Consider the following 24,340-nt stretch of genomic DNA (forward strand, 5'->3'; position numbering starts at 1 on the left):
TGTCCCACAGCATCCCCGGCTCTGAAAAGGAATGTTCAGGGCATTTTGCACAGGGAATCTCCACCCTGGCAGCCCACCCCAGGCCTGGCTTGGTGAGGAATGAGAACAGCTCCAGCACCCAGCCTGGTCCTGAGGCTGTGACCAAGAGATGTGTGGAATGTTCAGTAACCAATTTGATTAATAATTCCAAGATTGTTTTAATCTCACCATAGAATAAAGCAGGAGACTGGGCTGGGATATGCTGCAATAATCTCAGCTCTCCCACAAAGTTTCCTGGTCGGATTTTGAGTTGCTCTCTTGCTCTTTGGTTACAGTTAAACACGTGGCAGGCATCGGGCAGAAATTTGATTTTCTGCTTGTAGGATTGGAGTGGTTTGTGCTTTTGGGGGTGATTTCTGAGCAGGTTTAAAAGCACTGGAGCTGCTGAGATGTCATTTGGGGCACTTTTCCAGACTCCAGGTCTGCTGTGGAGCCCAGAAAAAGGAGATGGAGCACAGAAAAATGGAATTATTCCCCCCTTGATGGGAAAATCAGCAGGAAAATACACAAGCTACATCATCCTCTTCATCCCCATTTCAGAAGTGCACATCCAGTGAAAAGTGCAGGGGCAGCACCACATTTCTTATTCATCCTCTTCAAATATTCCACTGAAGTTTGCTGTGAAATATTCCATTGAAGCTTGGTTTGTGCTGGTTCAGAGCAGAGTAGAGCAGCCCCCCTGGGCTGTGATCCAAGCTCTGCATGAGGCTGGAATGGAGACTTTATTTAAGACTGAGAAAATCCCACATTTTTCACACTGTGATGTTTGAAAAGAGCAGGAAATGATCCCAAAAGGGGAGCAGGTGTGGAATTCCAGGGACATCAGCAACACCATCAGTGACATCTGCAGGGCCTGAGCTGTGCAGAGTCACTGTGAACAGGCCACAGATTCTTATCACTGCTGATAAGGCAGAGAGGCAGATTTTGAGAGGAAATTGAAATGGAAATATCAGCTTTTCCTCTGCAAGCAGCACAAGCATGAGAAAAGATCAGGCCAAAGTCAAAGCACCATTTTTTGCTCACTAATTTTTTTTAGAAATCAAATAATTTCTTCATTCACTCAGAAACCAGACTCACAGTTTGGAAGCCATTAACATTTTTATTTTAATTGAAACTCATCTTCCAAGTCACATAAAAGCAGAGGAAAATGCACCCACTCAGGTATGAAATGGCAGAGCAATGCTGGGCTGATATTCTGGGTTGCTGTCAATCATCACAAGCAGTCAGGGTGAGAGCTGCAATTCCTGGTTGGCTGATCCCTTTGCTGTAGGAATTCTGGCTGGTGGAGCTGCAGGGCTGGGTTATCCCAGAGAAAATTCCTTCCCTGTTCATCCCTTAACCCCACTTCCTAAAGGTCTCAGTGCTGAGCCAGAGCACAAACACCATGCTGGTGGCACAGAGCAAAGCTGGCAGGGCTCTGGCCAGCCCTGCACCCCACAGCAGCCAAATCCCAGATTCAGGGATGGGAACCAGAGGCAGGAAAGTGCCAGAGCAGGAGAAGAGTCCAGCAGGTCCCTGGGAGAAGCTGGGAACTGCTCTGGATGAGGGGAGAGGCACCGGCAGCACCCAGAGCCACCTCTCCCCTGGGCTGGGCTCAGACCTTCAAGTAGGGAGGGGGGGAATCCTTGGAAGGCAATTCCAGGGCTTCCTCATAGGATGGCAGCACAGCCTGGAAGAGATCAAAGGTTGTGGAGTCACAGGGATTCCATCCTGCCTGCTTCCATCAGGGACAAAGAACCACGGGGGTCTGGGGCACAAGGGCAGGAATCCAGCAGAGCTGGGTGTCATAGGACATACTACTGGGAACCAAGAAAGCAGCCTTGGGTTTCTCAGGCTGCTCAAGGACAAGAAATTATAACAATGATTAAACACCTGCTGGATACATGACAGATGTATTGTTTTGCAGAAAGCATGATTTCAAAGAGGTGTTGCCTTCTTGGACCAATGAGCCTTTTCTATTCTGTATGGCACGAACTACCCTATATAAGTGCAGTGTTTCTTTAAATAAAAACTCTCTTTTGCTTCTCCATTACACACAGAACTATGTTGCATTATCCTTTTTGCTGCTCTCCCATAGCTCAAAGGCAACAGCTGGGGGCAGCAGGGTTGGATCCACCCTGTGCCAGTGGCACCCCCATTCCCTGTGACATTCCTGGACACTCCCATTCCCTGTGACATCCCTGGGCACCCCCATTCCCTGTGATATTCCTGGACACTCCCATTCCCTGGACAGTGACTGGCCAAGGGCTCCTGAACGTGTGGAATCCCAGCCTCATTCCTGAGGAAAGCTGAGGAATTTAGCTGGGGCATCACTGCTGGCAAGATTGGGCTCAGCAGATTTGCCAAGATAAAACACAACCCTCAGCATTCCCAACCCTCAGCATTCCCAACCCTCAGCATTCCCTTCCCTCACCACTCCATACCCTCACCATTCCATACCCTCACCATTCCATGCCCATCACCATTCCATGCCCATCACCATTCCATGTCCCTCCCTCTTCCCTTCCCATCCATCTTTACAACACTGAAAATCCAAAACTCTCAGACAGAAAGCTGATTTCAAACAATTTTAGCTATGGAAACCAAAGTCCAGCTGGAATTAACCCCAAATTCCTGGATCAGGGATCACAGGGAATCCATTCCCATTTATCTGCCAATCCTGAGTTTCACCTTCCTTGCACATTGACTTTAAGGATTTTGGCAGAAGTAAAATTAAATGGATGTGTTGTAATTAAAAACTGATTATTAGCACTTGCTGTTGGGGATCTGAAGGGCTGGAAATTCTCTCCCATCCCAAAAAAGCAGAGATAGAGATCATCAATCTGAAGGATTCTTGTTCACAGAATAAATTCACTTTTTCTCACCTTTCCCTCTGCTTTTGAGTCCATCTTCAGGAATCAATTCACTTTTATGCCCCTCTCCCACTGTTTTGGGTCCACTTTAAGGAGTACATTCATTTTTCCTCACCTTTTCCGCTGTTTTGGGCCCACTTTTAGGAGTACATTCACTTTCCCTCACCTTTTCCACTGCCTGTGGCTCCACTTTCACATCCTGCCTGCTGCTGGCTCTGATGTACTTAAAGCAGCTCAGGACACACTTGAACATGTAGGCCTGGAAAAGAGGGAAAAGGGAAGGAAAAGGGCATTTTCCCATGATACTGCAGGGCAAAAAGGACATTTCCTCTCTTGCCACCAGCCTGGGATTTTCCTGCTCTTTTCTCTGGAGGGAGAAGTTTGCGACCATGATCCCAAGGCCTGAAATCTGTGTCTCCATCCTTCCCGAGGAATGTGATGATTCCACTAATTCAGAACTGAGGTGGGAGTGGGAATCCAGTAAATACGAAGTGATTAAACATAAAATCCATTAAACACAACACTGAGATCAAAATATCCTGAGTAGGAAAGGAAATTGTAGCTCTGATGTCATTTTTCAGACCAGGTTACAAAGTCTGGATTCCATGAATTCACATCACTGAGGTGGGACTGGGATCAATAATCCAGTAAAAATAAAGTGATTAAGCATAAAATCCATTAAACACAACACTGGACACTTCTGAGATCAGAATATCCCTAGGCAGGAAAGGAAATTGTGGCTTTGATTTTTCAGAGCAGGTTACAAAGTCTGGATGCCTCAGGAAAGCACCAGAGGCAGCACAGAGATCCAAGCACTGCCCCAAAAATCCCTTCCTTCAGCAAAACCCCATTTTTGCACCTCCCTGACAGGACCTCCTGGCACCCCATGGATTTATCCAGGCAATAAATGGAGCTTTTCTGAGGAAAATGGGTTGATTGAGGGGTTGTGGCCCAGGGACATAAGCAGGGTCTGTGGGACTGGCCATGTTAAATCAATATTTTCCCTGCTCAAAGCAGCACGGCAGAGTCGTGTGCCTGGTGTTTGTGTTGGCTGGGAATGTGCCCAGGAGCAGTTGGGATTTTTGGGGAACACAGAGAGCCACAGATCCCAAAGCTGGGCTGTGCAGCTGAACATTCCCAGGACAATGGGGGCTGTTTGTGTTGACACGAAGCCAAAACAAAGAGAAAAAAATATGAAATATCTGAGCTGAAAAAAATCAATTTCAACATTCCAGAGATTGGAGGCAAATCCAAACTTTGAGCATCTTTTGGGAATATTGCAAAACCCTTCCTGCTTCCAAAGCCTCTTCATCCAGAGAGCAAAGCTGGAGCTGTCATAGCCACTGGGTAAAAACCTCCACTCATCCATGGAAAAACCCCAGTAAATCTAAAAAATAAATAAAAATCACACAGCAAAGGAATGCACTTCTTCCTTGATTTTGGTTTTGAAATAATCATACAACAAAGGACTGCATTCCCTGATTTTGATTTTGAAATAAATTCACACAACAAAGGAATGCATTCCCCAGTTTCGGTTTTGAAATAAATCAAAACCACAAGGAATGTTTTATTCCCTTTAATTTCTGCTTTCTTGTCCCTTTGGTGCTGGAGGATTTTATGATTCCAAAGTGACATAAAGATGGAATATTTTCCCACTTCCCATCCCAGGAAATGTCCAAGGACAGACTGGAGCCCCCTGGGGCAGGGGAAGCTGCTCTTGCCATGGCAGGACCCAAACACTCCATGGATTTGAGATCTCTCGTGGGTGCAGGGACCAGCACAGGAATTTCCTTCAATGTGCCATGGCAGCATCACCCTGCCCTTGGAAAACTTTTTCCAATGAATTTGGAACAGCTGATCCTGTCACCACTGCAGCCCCACAGCCCCAGCCTCACCCTGCCCCTGGGATATTTTTTCCATGGAATTTTGAAGTGATTCTGCCACCACAGGTAATGCAGACTCAGCCCTGTGCTGCTCTGAGCTGGGAGGCTGCAGGGAGAGAATTCCATGGGATTTTACCCATGGAAGAGGAGACGGATTGGCACTGGGATTAAAGGATGGGGGTCCTGATGGCTTTTTGGGGAGTTCAGTAGACCAGGAGTCCTGGAGGTTTTATTATCCCACCCCAGCACAAAAACCCATTGCAAATCCAGCGTTTTGTGGGTAAAGCTGTGGAAAATTCCAATTAATCCATTTGCCAGGTCAGGGAGATTCCTGCCAGCTGGGGCTCAGGGTTATCTCCCTCCTGCTGCACACGCCATGCAAATATTAAAAGAGATTTTAGAGCCATGCCTGCAGTGCATCCATACAAAACTCTCCCCTCCTCACTGCCTTATCTGGCCCACCTGCAAGGCTCAGAATATAAAATGGTTTCCAACTCACAAGCAGCACCTCCTGCCCAAGTACCTGGAACAATCTGGTTTTCTTCATGGGGCTGAAGGTGAAAAATCAGCTCTCTGAGCCACTGAAGCAATAAAAGAGTAAAACCCCTCTCCAGTGGAGCTTCCTGAGGCCCCAGCAGGGTTTAGCTCCTGGTTTTAATGAACTTTAGGAGTATCAGGGTGGAGAACGCTGCTCCCATCAGAGTGAGCCACTCACCCAATGGAAGATCTCACCTGCTGCTCAATAATCTCATTTATTTGGGCACATTACAGCAGAGGACTTTGCTGTGCTTGTTTTCGACCTTTTGCTCCTGGAGAGGAATGGGCAGTGATGATTTGGGGATTGAAGAGGGATTTTGCTTCGTAACTCCGTCACACAGAAGTACAAAAGGAGATATTTGGATAAATAATCTCATATAATCTCTATAATCTCATTTATCTGGGCACATTACAGCAGAGGACTTTGCTGTGCTTGTTTTCAACCTTCTTCTTCTAGAAGGGAATGGGCAGTGATGATTTGGGGATAGAAGAAGGATTTTGCTTGGTAAGTCTCACAGCAGAGTAAAGGCAGCGATTCAGATAAAGGAGACAGAGGTACAGCTCCCCCTGTGCCCGAGGAGAGCCCGACAAGGCAGATTTGGGAGAGAATAAAGGTGAATTTTCCAGGGGGAACCCGTTCAGAAACTTTTACCTTGAGGAAGAGCACGGCCACGAAGGCCATGGTGAAGGTGATCATCACTCTGGTGTACTCCTCTGCTGGCAGCTTCTGCAGGGCTGGCAAAGAGCCCTGGGGAAAAGGGAGAAGGTGTCACCCCAAAAACTCCTTCCCTCTGCCAGGGGCACCCACAGAGAGGGCTCAGGGCTCAGGCAGAAGAAGGAGTGAAGGATTTTCCCTGGCAGCAGGATCACAGAGATATTGTTTTCCTCCTGCTGTTTCCACTCCTTGGGCAAAGCCCTGTTTGAATGAGAACTTTTACAATTTTAATTTTCACTGGGATTTTCCTGCTCTTTTCTCTGGAGGTAGAAACTTGAAACCATGATCCCAGGGCCTTAAATCGGTGTCTCCGTCCTTCCCTGGGAACGAGATAATTCCATCTATTCATAAAAACACTGGGGTGGGACTTATTAAACATGACTGTTTAATAAAGATGAAATTTGAGGCATTTTCCATGCAGGCAGCTCTGCCTGAATCACTTTGCTCTAATTTGCCTCCATCAGGTTGCTACAAGGAGAAACAAGGTGTATTTTTAAGGAACACGGGAGCTGTCAGTCAGGAACAGCGCTGGGGAGAACACGGAAAACCCTCCTTGCTGTCAGCCTGAGCAGCTCCGGATGTTCCAGAGAGGTCAGAGGAGCTGCAGAGCCATGGAATGGGAATTTACAGGAGCTCCCAGTGTGGAAAACGAGCAGAGCTGGGCCCAGACCTACCCCACTGTCCAGAGGCTTGAGGCTGAGGTAGGTGGGCACCTCCATGTAGGAGCTGCACAGGGTGAGGATGCTCAGGCAGAAATCCAGCAGCTGCAGCGCCAGCAGGGGAGTCCTGGAGTGGCCCTGCTTGAGGGGACAGGATCACAAGGGGTCACAATCACAGGAATCACTTCTGCAGATGGTTCACACTTCACACAGAGCCTGTGGTTGGTTCACACCGAGTCTAAGCCACTAAATTCCCTTAAATTCAACCCAGACTTTCCCTTCTGCTGGCCCAGAGAGTGAGCAAACTGCCTGTGGTTTGCTCATCCCAGCCCACAGAAGCCTCTGGCTGGAACAGTGGCAATCCCAATTTATCTCCAGCAAACCCCTCAGTCAAACCCCCCTGGCACACCCAGAGCCACCTCCCTCAGAGCCAGGAGAAAATCAACATTCCCAGACGGGAAAATAGATACCCCAGCTGCCACTGGCTTCCTTCAGCCTCCAAGGATTGGATACTGTCTAGCCAGATAAAACCACCTCACATCTGGATTCAGGATCCTAAAAGTCTTTTCCAAATAAAGGATTCCATGACAAACCACAGCCCAAGAAAACAATCCTTGATTACATCTTTCCAGGACCCTAAAGGTCTTTTCCATCCTAAAGGATTCCATGAAGAATTGCAGCCCAAGGTAACAATCCTTTACTCCATCCTAAATGACTCCATGACAAACCACAGCCCAGGGTGAAGATCCTTCATTCCAGCCTGAATGCTTCCATCAAGGACCACCCCACTTAAGGATCTTCCATTCCATGCATTCCCCAGGGAGCCCCCGGGAGAAGGAGGAGGAGCTGTCACCCACCAGGAGCCCCCAGGCAGAGGAGGGACTGTCACCCACCGTGTGGCCCAGGGAGGAGGACACCGAGATGATCACTGGCACCTGGATGTAGGAGCTGAACATGGTCAGGAGGCTGAGGAGGAAATCAATGACTTGCAGAGCCAGGAAGGGGATCAGGAACCGCTCTCTCATCTGAGGAGGAAAAGCAGCGCCGTTATTTCCATTGCAAGTGGGAAATGAGACCAGCTGGCAGCACCTGGAAGGGCTTAGATGGTGCTCCAAGAATTAACACTTCCCTGGAATTTCTGATTTCAGTGATTACTGATCCAGAGAAAACAGGGCATCAGTGCTGATATTTTTCACCCCTTTGGAAAGTTCCTGTGTATTCTCACCCTATGATATTGGCACTTCCCAGCAGAGCTGTCATCCAACTGTCCCTACAATTCGCTTCTGCAGAGGGAGAACTGGGTTATTGGGATGGTTTAATTTGATTTATTATTTGGTTTAATACTCAGAACTCTGGCACCCTCACATTCCTGGGCTTCCCACCCCAAGGCCGGCTATTCCTCCTCCTGAACTGGGAAATGTTGTCCTGGTACAACAGGGCAGTGAAAGTTCTCTGACAGGACCTGACCTGCAGCAGAGCAGGGGAACGAGGCAAGAAAACCTCTCTAAACCATAAAATCTCCTTCATTTAACATCAAACATAGCCTGGATGGAAATGTTGCCCAGGTTTGGTAAATCTGGGTGTTTGAAGCTTTTCACGAGAACCTGAGGTTTCAAACCAGTCCCTGTCCTCCTCTGAAAGGAGGAGACGTTGTAATCTGCCTTTTTCCCTGTGAGATTCTGGGATTTTTATCTGCCTTTTTTCCCTGTGTGATTTTGGGATGTTATCTGCCTTTTTTCCTGTGTAGTTTTGTGATTCAGGGATTTTTATCTGCTTTTTTTCCCCTGTGTGATTTTGGGATTCTGGGATATTTATCTGCCTTTTAACCCGTGTGATTCTGGGATTTTATCTTTCTTTTTTCCTATGTGATTCTGTGATTCTTGGATTTTTGTCTGCCTTTCTCCCTCAGTGATTCTGTGATTCTGGGGGATTTCCTGCTGGTTTTGACCATAATTCCAGTGAGCACCATCCAAACCCTGAATGTCATTTGTGGGGAACGTACCTTGATGACCCCAAACACGAGGTGGAAGCTGATGATAAACAACACGAGGATCAGCAGGAAACTGGTGGTGATATCAGCTGAAAGGGATAAAAATGATAAAAGGAATCACCACATCACCAAAAGATGTCCCAGCTCCATCACACCCCTAAGGGAGAGCTCAGCCTGGCACCAAGAATTGTGTCTGTGGAGGAATTACTGCCGTACAGCTGGAATTAACCCTCTTTTCCATTTTTACACCCATTTTTCATCTCTTTGAAGTCCCTATATCCCCCAGGCCATGCAGGTTGTGAGCTCAAGGGAACCAAGGCCTGAAATGTTGAATATCCCAGGCTACAAAAAGAAGTATTAAAAAAACCCACAGGGCTTTTAGATCACAGCTCTGAGCTGAAAATTATTTTTATTTAGAGACTGAAAGGCAGATAAAGGAACCAGCAGTGAAATGCTGAAGAATCTTCAGAATTCCCCAGAGAGGAGCAGGAATTTTAACCCCCCACCAGTGGTGAGACCAGGGAGGGTCAGGGGGATCTCTCCCCTCAACTCTGCAGCTGTGGGATGCAAGGGACACCTCCAAAATACAGCATGAGGGGCTTCAGGGTGATTTTTGGCAGCTGCTTTGGGTGCAGGGGGTGATGTTTTATATCCATGGAGCTCCTGCTCAACCTTTGCCTGGAAGCAATTTTCCCTCCTGGAAGCACAGACAGCCCTGCTGCTGATTCACCTCTCCAGAGGCAAAACTCTGCTGCTTTTTTTTTTTTTTTTTTTTTTTTTTTTTTTTTTAAATCTGCCTCTGCACAACCTTTGCCAGAGCCTCCTCCAACTCCTTTCCCCTGTTTCACCTGAGTTTAAAACAGCACTGGCCAGTTAGGTTCTTAAATTTCTAAATGCTTCAAGAAAGGGTTTCATTCTGTTAGAAAAAAAGCCAAAGTTTTTTGACATTTTTTTTTAAAGCAGCCAAAACCTTTTCCCTAAAGGAACCAATCCCAATTCCATTAAAAGCCAAACTCCAAAAGCTTTTTCCCTAAAGGAGCCAATCCCATTAAAGCCCAAATTCCCAAAGCCTCTTCCCCTGGGTTTTGTCCAGCACCAGCACTCAGGAGTTTGCCCAGAGAGGATTTCTTTCCTTATCCCGGGATTTTCTGGGATAAAGCACAGCCGCGTTTCCCTGCCTCTCTCTTTCCATGGGCTCCTGCTCCAGCTCTCTGGCAGGATCCCTAATTAATTGGGAAGTGGCCATTGCCAGCTAATTGCCCAGCTGGATTTTCCAAGCAGAACCTGGATCAAAACCCTGCAAACAAAACAACGAAGGAACAAAAACCCCACAGCCCCACAAACACAAAGGGATGGAAAGGAAAGGAAAGGAAAGGAAAACCAAGGGAAAACAACTTCCCTCGAGCTGGCTGCCTCCTGTTTGTTCCCAGGAAACAGTCAGCCTCCCTGCTGGTGGCAGGGATGGGATGGTGCCATGGACAAAAAACAAAAAACACACACAAAAAAACCCCAAACAAGCCCCAACCTCCCCAAACAAACGAAATAAAAAACCACAAATAAATAAAAAGCCAAACAAACAAAACCCCAAACATTCAAAACTCAAACAAAAACCCAAATAAAAAAACCCAAACAGGACTCCAAACTGACTAGCAAAAAAAAAAAAAAAAAACAAAAAACAAAAGAAAAAAATCCTAAACAAACAGAAATTCCAAAGCCCCAAACCAACAAACAAAAAACCTGAATAACAGAACCAAAAATCCCAAACAAAAACCCCAATGAACAAAATCCCGAAAAAAGAAACAAAAACCCCAAGCAAACAAAAGCAACCAAACACAAACAAACAGCCAAAACAAACAAACAAGACCCCAAACAAACAAAACTCCAAACCAACAAACAAAAAACAACCAAAAAAAGCTAAACAAATATCTTAAACAAACAAAAGTCCCAAAGCCCTAAACCAACAAACTAACCCAAAAACCAGAACTGAAAAACTCAACTCAAAAACCCAACAAATCCCAAATAAACAAACAAAAAGCAACCAAACAAAACCAAACAACCCAAATGAACAAACAAAACTTCCAAATCGACAAACAAACAAACAAACAAACAAAAAAAGCAGAATCCACAAAAAAACAAACAAACAAACAAAAAAAAAACCAAAAAACAAACAAAACAGAAAAACCAACCCAGACCAAAAAAAAAAACAACCCAAACACAAAAAACAAACCACAAAACAAGAAAACAACCGAACACTGAAAGAGGAAGGAAACCCTTGAGGTCACAGTTGCATCAAGTTCTTCAATTCCCATCAAAAATTGAAAGTGTGAACATGTTTTGGATGGATGGATGGATGGATGGATGGATGGATGGATGGATGGATGATGGATGGATGATAGATGGATGGATGGATGGATGGATGGATGGATGGATGATGGATGGATGGATGGATGGATGATGGATGGATGGATGGATGGATGGATGATGGATGGATGATGGATGGATGATGGATGGATGGATGGATGGATGGATGGATGGATGGATGGATGGATGGATGTTGCCAGTTTCCTTGATCCCAGCCCTGGCTCTGAAGCCTGCTGGATTATTCCCTGCTTGGCTACTCCCTGCTGGGTTATTTCCTGGGAAAGCTCTGCAGGAAGGGGTTTGCACCCTGTGCTGGGGGCTGGGCTGAACAGAGCAGTCTCCAACCCTCCCAGGGAAATATTTGGGAATATTGCTCCATGGGAAACACAGGAACCATTGCAGTGCCCCTTGCTCGGGTTCCTATCAGCAGGACTCAGACAAATTCCCATTTTATGCTCACTGCTGATGCCCTTTCCCTTGGAGCTGGGTGATTAAACTCCCTTCCAACCCAGACATTCCGTGATTCTGTTGGATGAACCAAACCTTCGAGTGCTGATGTCAAACCTGGGGGATCCCAGTAGTGCCTCCTTCCTTGGAAAAACTTGAAGCCAGCTTTTCTAACTTCACCAGGCAGTGCCTATTCCTGGTTTGGTGCTTTTCCCTACTCCTGACTCCTGTCTTGGGGAAAGGAGAGTTTGAAATGTGCAGGAATCCATACTCAGCCTCCTTTTCTTCCATGTACAGGGAATTTTCAGCCCAGGAAAAGCCTCTCTGGAAAAGCAGGGAACAGCAATTCCTGGCTGCTAGGGGTTGTGTTTTCCTCTCTGTGGGCATAGACAGGGCAGGGAGGGGGCCTGGGTTCCTTCTTTTGCTCCCAGGTTTATCTCAGCTTGTGGTTTTACTCGGAAAATGACTCAAGAAAGGAAAACCCCCCTGCACTTGTTTCCAAACAGCTCCTGCAGAACATCCTGGTTGGGCAATGTTTGGGGAATTGTTTTGTTTTTTTTAGATGGCACCTCACGAGACAGCTCCAGGTCTCTGCAAGGATCAGAGCTGGATCTTTCCGGAGGAATTCAATCCTTTGGGAATTCTGAGCTGTGGGACAGCTTGGCTGCTTCTTGTGTCACCAGTGTCCTGGAAAAATACACCAGAGACTGGGAAAATGGGGTCACAAGGGGAGAGGAGTGGGGTGGCTCTGTGCAGTTGAGAGACAGGAGATCCATGGGAATGGCTCCATGGGAATGGTTCTGTGGGAATGGTTCTATGGGAATGGTTAATTTGGAATGGTTCCATGGGAATGGTTCTGTGGGAATGGTTCTATGGGAATGGTTAATTTGGAATGGTTCCATGGGAATGGTTCTGTGGGAATGGTTCTATGGGAATGTTAATTTGGAATGGTTCTATAGGAATGGTTCTGTGGGAATGGCTCCATGGGAATGGCTCCGTGGGAATGGTTCCATAGGAATGGCTCCATGGAAATGGTTCTATGGGAATGGCTCCATGGAAATGGTTCTGTGGGAATGGTTCTATGGGAATGGTTAATTTGGAATGGTTCCACAGGAATGGCTCTGTGGGAATTGCTCCATGGAAGTGGCTCCATGGGAATGGTTCATTTGGAATGGCTCCATGGGAATGGTTCTACAGGAATGGCTCCATGGAAATGGTTCCATGGAAATGGTTAATTTGGAATGGTTCCACAGGAATGGCTCTATGGGAATGGTTTCAAGGGAATGGTTCCATGGCATGCTGGGGTGTTGCTGTGTTGGTGGAGTGTCCCAAACATCCATGGGATCAGTGTGGGGTGGAATTTGTCCCCTCTGTCCATTTAGGAGTTCTCGGACACTTCGGTGTTTCCCTGGAAATGCCCAGAACATGAAGGAAGTCAGGAGTGTGTGTGAGGCTGGAATGATCCACAGCTGGGGAAAAGGGACAAGCAGGAAAAGCAGGATTGCCAGGGGAATCCACAGGAGATTGCAGAGGGAGCTGAAGGACTCTGCAGGTGCTGCAGAATTTGGGCTGATCCCCTGAAACAAAAATTTCTCTGGGTTCCACATTGATCTCCAACACAGCCTTGGCCTAAAGCAAATCCCGAACAGAACCTAAATTCCTTCCTGAGCTTCCTGATTCTGCATCCACACAGAATTCCAAATTCTTTGATGGAAAAGGCAGAGGGAGCAGTGCAGGACTGAGGGATCCCTCCCTGCCCCACAGCTGCTTCCCAGCATTCCCAGCACCCACCAATTCTGTAGTAATCCTTGTCCAGGTCTTTGCAGAAGCCCTTCCCGTTGGCCACCTCCAGGGAATACTCGATCAGCAGCAGGATGCTCATCACCTGGAGAACAAAGCAAAAAACACAACTCAGGGGCCTTGGGCCAAATTCCCAGCAGTGAACTCGGGCTGAGCTGAAACAGCTTTTGCACCAGAGCTGCAGCAACCTTTCAGATGAACCAGGGCCCCGAGCAGCCCCGTGGGGAGGAGGAAGCGGCTCCGCTGTGGTCTGGGCTGGTGTTTGCAAACCGGGGGTGCTGGGAGCAGCACAGACCCAGCTGCTGCACGGGCTGGGGCTGGGCAGAGGATGGTTCTGTATTTTCAGAGGGATCCAGACAGGGTTTGGGCAGTGGGGATGCCCAGCCAGCGGTGCCGAGCTGCCCTTGCAAAGGAGCTGTGGGAGGGAAGGCTCAGCCTTGCCCCAGAAAGGGAGAAGCGAGGCTGGGAGGTGACAGGAGCTGAGCACAGCCCCACCCTCTGTGTTGTCTGCAGAAGACCTAGAAATAATTTGAAACCAAATTCATCAACTTTCTGAGCCCCCAGCTGCAGCTTCCAGAAGAGCTGTGGCACTCCCAGAGCAGCACCCACCAAGCCACACTGGCTGGGAGCCCCTGTCCCACCATGTCCTCTGAATTTAAAATTCTCTCCAGAGTCTGAATGAGGAGGAAGGATGTGTCAGGCTTTCCCTGGGCCTGTCTGATAGCTTGTTCAAGAGTCACTCTGCTGTCTTCCCTTTTTTTCCATGAAGTGAATGAACTCTGCAATTTGCTTGTGAGCTGGCAGGAAAAGGAGGAATATCCAGATCTCATTACACGAGGACACGACAAAGTTAACATGAGTTCAGCTTAATGGAACAGCATTTCAGCTCCCAGGGCAGCTCTGAAGCCTGTCAAGGATGAAATTGCATTGATCCAAAGTGTCTTTACCTCTGCTGGTGCCCCTTGGGAGGGGAGGGATTGCTTAATGAAGACACATGGAGATCACACCTGACTGCAAGGTGGCTGAGAGGTTTCGTGTTCAAGCTCCCAAACAGATTTTGCTTCCTTTTTTCCTGCTGTTGTTCCAAACCCTCAATTGCCAGCATGGGAAATATGGGCAGAAATTGCTTTTTCAGGTTTCAGTTAAAAGGAGGCCTGAGCAAAATGGATGAGCTGGGCCCTATGTATCAGTTTTGTTCTCAAAAAGGAGTGGGTGAGAGCAGGACAGCAAACCCCAAATTCCCCCATCCCATCCTGCAGATCCAGAGGCTGAAGTTCAGCATGAGGAACCCTCTCTGATGTCTGTCAGAGAAAAACGAGGCCCTGGTTTCCTTGCTGGTGTGGAAATGAGCCACACAACCCAGACCAAGTGCAGTCACTCAAGATAAGAACATGGCAGGAAACCCCAGCCCAGACTGAGAGATTCGGGGGACTTCTAAAGCAAACGTTGCTTTTAAATTTTCTATTTTGTGTAGAAAGAAAGAAGCACTGAGCTGTGAGCAGGCAGAGCCCCCCAGGCCTTTCCCTTGGCAGGGAGAGGCAGCAGCACACCTCTGCACCTCTGCCTTTGGCACAGCCACTTTGGGATGTGGAGCCTTCCTTGTTCCTGCAGGGGATGCACATCCAAGGGGAGGAACCCTCTGCAGAGGGGCCTTTTGGGAAGAAGGCAGAGGAGGATGGATGTGTTGCCTGCCCTGCACTCCTTGCTCAGCTGCTCCCACTGCAGATCCATCCCTCAGCTCCGGCAGAAACCAAAAACTTCTCGTTAGAGGCAGAAAAATACCCAGTTCCCTTTGCCTTTGCAATGCCACAGCAGGAGAAAGGCAGGTTTAAAATAGAGGATTTCACTTCCAGGTACTCAATTCCCAGCCCCTCTCCAGCCCTTCCTCCCTTAACTCCTACAGCTGGAACTTTTGGAGCAGTCCCCTCATCTTGTTGCTGCCTGTCTGTGAAAGGAACTTCATGTTTCTTGTGGAAGAAATTTGAGCTGGAGCTGGGCCAGGGCAGCTCAGGCTGGAGCTCAGGAAAAGGTTCTTCCCTCCCCAGAGGTGCTGGCACTGCCCAGGCTCCCCAGGGAATGGGCACTGCCAGAGCTCCAGGGATGGGCAGGGGGATTGCTGGGGCTCTGGGCAGGGACTGGGGTGGGACTTGAGGATCCTTGGGGGTCCCTTCCAGCTCAGGACATTGTGATTCCATGATAGGCTGAAATAATGTAGGACTGAGATAAATCCAGTCACTAAATCAAGCAGATAAATTGTCTTGAAGGCAGAATCTGACACACAGAGCCTCCATTCCCTGGGGATAACCCTGCTGCAGCTGCAGCGGGGTTAAACTGCTCTTAGAGGTCATGTTGTGCCATTTTTTTTTATGAATTATTTGCAGATTGACTGAGCTCCAGGTGATATATCTTCATGCCTGTGGCCCTGGTGTGAGGCTGCTCCTTTTCTGCTTGCCAGCAGGGGTTTCTGCAAGGGGAGCCTGGAGCCATGGGGGCACTGGGGGCACTGGGGGCACTGGGGGCACTGGGGACAGGGACAGGGGGCTCTGGGGGGCTCTGACACAAGCAGGGGACACCCAGCACAAAGAGAACTCCACAAAAACACTGCCCTGTCAGAGCTTCTCCTCTTCTCTCTTGAATTTCCAGGCGCCACTTGTGGCAGCTGAAGATGAAGTGAGGAGCACTTTGAGTTCCCATTTGGTTTCCTTTCACAACATTTCATCTTCTCCTGCCACCTCCTTGGCTGTGCTGTTCCAGGAGAAGCAGCTCAGGCTCTGTGGGACCCCTGGGTCAGCCCCAGCCTGGTGAGAGCTCAGTGAATCCCACTCTGGGCTCACCTGAGTCGTGTCCAGAGGTGAGGACAGGACCTGGGAGGGTTCCAGAGGTGAATTTCTGCTCTGTGAGCTATATAGCTGCCAAAGAGAGGAGCTGGAATGCAGCTGAGGCCAGACAAGGTGCAGACACTGCTTCCCAAGGCTCCTCTGGCTCCAGTCAAGGACCAGCAGGAAAGGAATTCTGTGCCTGCACAGAGATAAGTCTCCAGCCCTGATCTTGAATCTGTCTGTCAAACACCTCGGGGCCTGTTCATGGCTGGAGGAGCTGATAAGCAGGACAAACTCCCCAGTGCTGTCTCTGAAAGCCACCTGCAGGTCACACCCAGTGGAGCTGTGCTGATCACCCCCCATCCTCTCCTCATTCCCCTCCTTCTCCTTCCCCGTCTGTTCCAGAATGCCCAGGATTTATTCCAGCTGTCTTTGAAGAGATCAGCAGTGAGGCAGAGCTGATTTATGGGAGGAGAAGACCTTGCCACAGAGCCTGGGATGGCACTGCTCTCCCCCAGCACGGCTGGGATTCATCCCTGGCACCTACAGCAGGAATTTATCTGATCCAAACCCCCAGAACTGATGGAGCAAATCAGCCATGGTGTAAATCCCCTTCTCCCTTTCCTTCCCCCTGCCCAGCACCATCAAAAGGGAGAGAAGAGGCAGGGGGGAAATGGTTGGTATTGTGTGATATCCCTTAAAGAAGTAAGACAAGACCTATCCAAAAACTACCTTGTTTTCCAAGGGCAAAAGGGATGGTGCAGCTCCTACTGCGCCAGGGAAGAGAGGGGACCTTGGAATGTCCTTCCTGTGCCACAGCTGCCATTCCCATGGGACTTCTGCAGGCTGCAGGTCCCCAGCTCCTCCTCTGCTGTCCAAGGAACCTGTTAGAGCCCCGTTATCACCCTAAACCCTGACTCTGCACACCAGAGCAGCACAGAGATTATTTTAATAACCCAGCCATGCAAGAAACCATATCCTCAGGACGGCTAAAAGCACCTAAAGCTCCTCAGTGCAGCCAGGAGCGTGGGAGAGAGGCACCTCCAGGCTCTCCTGCTCTGCCATCCCTGCCCCAAACAGCTTCTCTGGCTGCCTGGGAGCTGGACATGGCCATGATGCCAATGGAAACCAAAAGAGAAACAGAGGAGGCAGCTCTGCCCTTCACCCTCTGCTCCTCCAGTGCCCCAGTCCTACATCCCAGTGCCAGTGCTGCCCATCCCCACCCAGCAGGCTCGGGATGTACTCAGGTACGAGCTCCTGCACCGAGCAGAAAAACGGGAAACAGAGCGACTTTCTCTGAGCTCAAATTGGCAAAGCCACGAAAAAAATCGTTCAAGACTCCTCCCAGTAGAGCGAATTCCGCTTCTCCCTGTCCCACACCACCTTTTGTACATCCCTCTTCACTCACTGGGTTTTCCTCTTGGGGACAGAGAACATTCCAGGGTCAGGGAACCCTGTGAGCCACAGCAGTGTCTCTTGGAGAGGTTCCACCTCTGGTTTCCTGTCTCCCTGCTCCTGTCCCCCTTCCAGGCCCAGGACTCACCATGTGGAAGATCCCCAGGGCCACTGTGGCTGTCTTGATGCTGAAGCAGCAGCATTTGGGGGGCTCAGGGGGGGTTTGGGGTGTCATTTTTGGGTCCCTCTGAGCAGTCCTGAGTTAATGAGGCCAAATTTGCAGCCGCCCCACAGAAAGCGAAGCGAGAGCAGCTCGGCTTCCTTCCTGCTCTCTGAATGTGTGAAGTCATCTACGGAGTCACATGAGGCCTTTGGGTTTCTCAATCACAAAGAAAGCAGAACTGGGGGGTTTTTAGAACACATCCAGCGGGGAAAGCACAGCCCGAGCGCTGCTCAGGTGTCCAGCACGGGGTGTCAGGAGAGCAGGAGCAGGACGTGGCTTTGCCCTACAAAAATCCTCAGGGAACAAAAGCAGGGCCCAGGAATTTCACCTCAAACTCACCCTTCTGTTTTTTCAGCAGAGCATCCAAGTTCCTCCCTTTGGACCTGCCAGCAAAGTGCTCCTGGGAGCTGCTGCTGCTGCAGCCCTGGGCTCTGTGAGGAGGAGGAGGGCATAGGCTGCTGGTGGCTCTTTGGGGCATCCCAAAAACAGAGGCCGGACAAAATTAAGGGAATAAAAAGTGTTATATTTATTGAAGGGCCTTCACGGACATTTAGGGCAGATGAAACCCCCTAGGGGCTGCACCCAAAACATGGACAATGGGCCACGGGTTTTATTAAAATATTTGGTCCATTTGCATATTTGGGGTTAATTTTCCAATTACAGCTTCAGGTAATGAAGTAATTTACCCCAAGTTTGCTCCCCCAGCTCACTTTTATTTACATTTCCCCGAGCCTGAGGCAGTGAAGTGTCCTTGATTCTCAAACCTGGAGAGGAATTGTTGTGTCTGGCCAAAATGGGAGAGCAGCAGCTCACACTGGGTATGGAGTTTAGAAATATACACTAAAGAATTGCAGGATTACAAATATCTGGAAAATATAAAAGCTAGAATCCTGTGCATCAGTGTTGGCTGAGGGATCTGCAGCTCTGGTCCCAGCTCCTGGGGATGTGATTTGTGTCCTCATCTCCTGGAAAATGAAACCAGTGGCATTTGAGTGTGGTGGCTTTGTCACTGTGGAGGACATCGGGTGTCCTCCCTGCTTGAACTCACCCAAATGTGCTCTTTGACAGAGATTTTTTACCATTCTCATTAAAAGCCCCATTTTTAACTCTCTTTTCTTCTTTCCCCACCCCATGGGACAGAAATTCCCTCCTTAGACCCCTGTGGAGCAGATTGGTCCAATTTTTGTGCTTTCTGACAAAGGATGGATAGTCCCAGCAGGGAACATCTTTCCAGGAGGGAAATGCAGGGAAATAAAATAAGAATTGGGCAAACACTCAAATGAACTCTTGTGGGTGTCACACCCCAAAAATGCTCCCAGAATTTGCTGTTTGATGCCTCCAGGAGTGTTCCCAGTGCAGCATCCCTGCAGTGCCCCAGCAGAGGGGTTTCCTGGCTGTTTTTACGGAATTAAATGCAGAGATTCCACCTGGATGCTCCATAAACACAATCCAGCTGCAAATATTCCCTGATGGATCCTTGGCAGAGCAGCAAAGTGAAATCTCTTCACCAGCAGGGAAAGCACAAAGCTGCAGGTGAGGACTGAGGGCACCACGTCCACCCATGAGAAATAGGCTTACAAATCAGGTTTGTTTTTAAAAATAGATCATTTTGAGCATCTTTCCCTTACAAACCAGATGCAAATACAGGCTTGGCTTTGCCTTCCCCACATGAAATGTGTTTACTTTAGGGGCTGCCTCCCCCCATGATAAATAGAACTAAAAATAAGGTTTATATTTTAAAATAGATAATTTTGAGCATCTTTCCTTTACAACAGGCTTGGCTTTGCCTTCCCCACATGAAATGTGTTTTCTTTAGGGGCTGCCTCCCCTCAAAGCCGGTTTGTGAAAGGATGGGCAGGAGGATGAAGAATTTCCTTCAGATCTGAAGAGCTGGTTTATGATCTGCCCCTGACTCTGCATGGCAAATGCTTTCTCCCTGTGCCCTGCCCTGGTCCCCTCGTGGCACACAGAGCTCTCCTTGTGTGCCCGAGTGCTCCAGATGTGAACTGAGCTCTGGGCTGGGAAACAAACACAGAACGTGACTGTGATGGTTTTGAAAGCAAAACCAGGGAGAGACCCCAAGTCAGAAACACAATTTAATAGGAAAAAAGAGAAAAAATAAAATACATGCAATAGTACAAAAGAAAAACCACTGATAGAGTCAGAACACAACCTGACACCCCGCTGGTTAGGGGGGTGGTAGCAGTGCAGATGAAGTGGTCTTGTTGAAGCAGTGATCCTGCAGAAATCCTGGCAGTGATCCTGGTAGCTCTTGTCCTCTGGAAACCAGTGGGTAAGGGCTGCTCTGGTGTTCCAGATCTCAGTTTTTATCTGAGTAGGAAATGTTTGGCTCCTCCCCCAGTGGGATGATGTAATTTTATCAGTCATGCACTGGGACTCAATGGCCATTAACAGGAGATATCTCCTGGAGGGAGGATGGGCTGTGGGAAAGATAAAGATGATTGCCCAGCTGGTTTAAAGATGGCCCATTAGCAGAGGATATCTCCCACAGAGATAAGGATCACTGCCCCAGCTGGTTTCAGCAGATGGTGATAGAATACAGACTTTTGGGCACATCTTTACGTTGTAACCTAGGACAATGATCCAGACCCAAACTGAGCTCTGGGGGGGGAACAAACACAGAATGTGGCCCAGGCTGGGCTGGGTTGGAGGCCTGGAGGCCGCTGAGGACCTGGCAGTGACACCCCAGTGTCCCCTTTAGAGTCGCCAAGTTTTTGGAGGTCTCTCTACTCATGGGGACACAGCCTTGGCTTTTCATGGAATTCTGGATGTGGATTTTGGGTGTTCTGTGGTGTTTTGTCTGTGGCTCCTTCCTGGCAGCAATTCCAGCCATAATTTCTCTTGGAGAGGCCTCAGAGCATCTCCCCACAGGACAAGCTGGGCCAGTCCCTGTCTCTTGTCCCCAGAGCAGAAGAATTCCCAGCCCTGTGTGAGTTGCAGGGTGGGGTAGCCATGGGAATAAATTCAATACGGCAAATAAATAGAAACATGCCAATAATAAATAAAAATAAAATAAATATTATTTAAAATATATATAATATAAAGATAAAATAGATGTAATATGTATTATATAGTATTTTTATACATATACATATTCATATGGATATGCATATACATAAGCTAAAATAAATATAATAATATAGTAGATATAATACATATGATACAATATTATCTAAATAGAAATACATATAAACATGCCAATAATAAATATAAATGAAATAAATAAGAATAAAAATAATATAATATCATATATCATATAATATAATATATCATATAATATTAGAATATATATTATATAATATTTTCTAAAGAAATAGAAATAGAAATATGGATAAAATTAAAAAGATAATAAAAGTAAAAATAAAAATAATATAATATAATATAATATAATAATATAATAATATAATAATATAATAATATAATATATACAATACATATGATATTATATTACCTAAGTAGAAATAAATATAAACATGCCAATATTAAATATACTATACTATACTATACTATACTATACTATACTATACTATACTATACTATACTATACAATACTATACTATAATGATAGAATATGTATGATATAATATTTATTGTATGCATTTTGATAGATATATTTATTCTATTATCTAAAGATACATAAATAGAAAGGTACAAATAAATATCTATGAAAAAAAAATTCTATGGGGGGATTTGGAGGAGAATTGGGGACAATGGGGGGCTCAGGGGGATTTGAAGGGGATTGAGGGGCATTTGTGGAAGTTTGGGACAATTTGTGAACTTTTGGGAGGGTTGTGGGGGTTTGGGGGAATTCGGGGAGGATTGGGGAGGTTGGGGAAAATTGGGAGGGACTGGGGGATTGGAAGTCATGGGGAGGTTTAGAGGGGATTCAAGGGAGTTTTGGAGAATTTGGGGGTGTTTGGGGGGATGTGGGAGGGCTTTGGGGCTTATGGGGGGATTTGAGAAATTTTGGGGGGTTTAGGGGGAATTTGAGCAATTTAGAGGGGATTTGGGTGGGGTTGATAGAGAATTTCAGGGGATTGGGGAATTTTGGCTGGTGGGGGGGGTGATCTAGGAAAGGCTCCAGGTCCTGGAGTTGCTGTCCTGTCCCTGCCCCGTGTCCCCAGGCTGTCTTGCTGTGTCCAACCCCCCCTGAGCCCCACACCAAACGTTCCCAGCCTGGCAGGGGTTCAGACCTGCTCCTAACCTTCAACAGAAGGATTTGCAGGTGTCACAAATAATTCATTTCTGAGTAAGAAATCCCAACCCCTCCCACAGCAGCCAGGAGCTCTCTGAGGGCTCCGAAGACAAAATTATCATTTTGCTTATTTGGAGTGACAACAGAACCTCTCCATTAATGTGACTTTCACCAGCAGCTCGTTATGCTTTGTGTCTATGCTGATGTGTGTTTGGCCATTTATTATTCTTTTTCTCCTTGTGCTGGGCCCTGCTTTATTCCTTCATCAGGATTTATGGCTGCCCTCTTCCCTGCTTTATTCCTTCATTAGATTTTATGGCAGCTTTGCTATGCTTGATGTCCACGCAGCCTCCCTGTGGATCCACGTTCCTGGATTTTATCCATTACCTTGCACGGCTCCTGCCTCACTCAGAGATAAAAAACAATAATCTGGATGATATTTAAGTGCTCACAGAGGTGAAAGTCCATTGTTTCATTCAGCTGGATGGAGGGAACTGCTGCTTTAGCTTTTCCTCCCACAGCTCTGTGAGAGCAGGACGATCCTTCGGCTTGAAGGGAGGCAGCAGTTTCCCAGCGAGGATAAACCAATAAACCAGTGCTTCTGTTGAATTGTTATTAATGGATGATTCGTGGAGAGATCCCTCCTACCTTACTAAAGCCTTATAAAATTAAATGCTGGTTTCAGTTTCCCATCAGGACACTTCACAGCCCCAGCCCTGCTCTGTTCTGCCTCAGTGCAGGGGGTGCTGGGCAGGTCAGGGTGGGGAGGTGGCACCTCAGGGTCACCCTGGGCTGTGTCTTGGCCACAGGGATGTCCCTGACGTGGCACAGCTGTCCCCAGCACAGCTGATCCCAGCTGATCCCAAACTGTTGGAGAAACCTTCCCAGCATTTTCACCCTCTCTCCTGCAAGGAAACATCAACATTATGGGGCTGCAAATTCCTGTGGCTGTCCCCAGTCCCGCTGATCCCAAATTCTTGTTTGAATTCCGTGTTTGTGTGTACAGATCACACAAAGTCCATCTTTCCTGCAAGGGTAAGAACAATCCATGTTCTCCAAATATTGCCACAATTATTGGCGACAGAGCCCCTCTGCAGGTGCCTCACCTTTAGCACAGATCACACAAAATGTTGGAGTCTAAACCAAAATATTTGAAGCCCAAAACTCCGCTGAGGAGAAGCTGGAGCTCTCCACAAAAGCATTAAAACTTTACAGAGTTCTAAAAAAGAAAAATCCTCCACCCACAAATACAAGAACGGGAACATTTTGTTTTGCCATTTTCCAAATGAAACATTTCACCTCCTCAGGTTGAGAAAACATTTGACCTCAGAATATGTCTCAGAGTTATATATGGGATAAAAACCCTGCAGCAATCAAATCAAAATGTTTCACTTGACCAGATTTTGACAGCCTGGTTTTTCAAGACACCAGTTTTGAATCCTTTCAGGTTAATTTCCCTTCTTTTTTTAATTCCAAGTTTCAGCAGTGCCCAAGGCCCACACTTTAGTCATTCCCAGCTGTAATTAGCCAGAGCTGCTCTACATTTCTCAAGAACCCAATCAATGACTACTGCGGTGAGCTGCGGAGGCCTTGCAGGGATTGAAGCAAGGGAAGAGTCCTTAAGCTGATTTCCCAGCCAGAGAGTAATTCCATTGTGGATAGAAACAACTGGAATTTATGCTGCAGCTCCTTGTGAAGGGGCTGAGATTCCAATTCCTGCTCCCACTAAGGTAATGAGGTCTTGGGATGGGATTTGGGGTTGATTTTGAATGAAGTGGTTGCAGCTCTGGGGTTTGCACAAAGAGCCCTCCTTTGTTCTGCTCCTTCATCCCAAAATCCTGCAGGGATTTCAGTGGAAGTGCCCCCACCCTGGACAGGTTCCACATCCCTCATGGAATCATGGAATGGGTGATGTGGGAAGGAACTCTGAGTTGGTTTGAAGGACAGGTGTCTGCCAATAAAGGCAGAAGCTGCTCTTTGAAATGGAGAATGTAAACCCCCTCCCTCCAAAGTAGTATAATTTTGAAATTAAGGGGCTCTCAGACAAAGATATGGGAATTAGGAATAACAGTTCTTTACTAGGAAAATTAAAATAGAAATGCAGTATTCCAAAGAACAATCCCAACCCCTGCCAGAGTCAGAATCCAAGCTGACACCCGTCAGTCAGTCAGGGTGTTGGCACAGTCCCATTCAATGGTGGCTGCATCCTCCTGCAGTGGCAGATGTGGTTCAGCTGGAGCAGTGCTCCTGGAGAAGGTGCAGTTTCCTCTGAAGCTCCAGGGGTGATGTGGAAAGGTCTGGTTTTCCTCTGCAATCCAGTGGAAAGATGGAATAACTTGCTGTTCCAAATCTCAGTTTTTATCTGGGTAGGAAAGACTTGGCTCCTCCCCTGGGTGGAGCATCT

General features: G+C 47.5%; 1 protein-coding gene across 4 annotated transcripts; it reads right to left on the reverse strand.

Moving 5' to 3' along the window:
• Positions 1–1,118: 1,118 nt before the first annotated feature.
• LAPTM5 (lysosomal protein transmembrane 5) lies at positions 1,119–17,851 on the reverse strand. 4 transcript variants are annotated; one of them, XM_056509386.1, is made up of 8 exons: positions 17,646–17,851; positions 13,275–13,368; positions 8,688–8,764; positions 7,579–7,710; positions 6,701–6,823; positions 5,964–6,059; positions 3,058–3,150; positions 1,119–1,708 (listed from the first exon to the last, which is right to left on the reverse strand). In XM_056509386.1, the coding sequence occupies exons 1-8, from the start codon at positions 17,730–17,732 to the stop codon at positions 1,634–1,636; spliced, it is 777 nt and encodes a 258-aa protein (XP_056365361.1). In that variant the 5' UTR covers positions 17,733–17,851; the 3' UTR covers positions 1,119–1,633. The 4 variants fall into 4 exon arrangements, with proteins under 4 accessions (XP_056365361.1, XP_056365360.1, XP_056365358.1 ...); XM_056509385.1 differs by having other exon boundaries at positions 6,701–6,826; positions 17,646–17,829; XM_056509383.1 differs by lacking the exon at positions 1,119–1,708 and adding an exon at positions 2,680–2,955 and having other exon boundaries at positions 3,007–3,150; positions 6,701–6,826.
• Positions 17,852–24,340: the final 6,489 nt, after the last annotated feature.

Source organism: Oenanthe melanoleuca, chromosome 23 (genome assembly GCF_029582105.1).
Source record: "Oenanthe melanoleuca isolate GR-GAL-2019-014 chromosome 23, OMel1.0, whole genome shotgun sequence".
Lineage (NCBI taxonomy): Eukaryota > Metazoa > Chordata > Aves > Passeriformes > Muscicapidae > Oenanthe > Oenanthe melanoleuca.

What these genes read in the sequence shown, in the direction of transcription:
- LAPTM5 (XM_056509383.1), bottom strand. Translation starts at nt 17,732, where the DNA reads ATGACACCCCAAACCCCCCCTGAGCCCCCCAAATGCTGCTGCTTCAGC. An exon ending in CAAGGATTACTACAGAATTG is followed by an intron (nt 8,765 to 13,274) that starts GTGGGTGCTGGG and finishes TATCCCTTTCAG; the next exon opens with CTGATATCACCACCAGTTTC. An exon ending in TCAAGCCTCTGGACAGTGGG is followed by an intron (nt 6,060 to 6,700) that starts GTAGGTCTGGGC and finishes CCTTTTCCCCAG; the next exon opens with GGCTCTTTGCCAGCCCTGCA.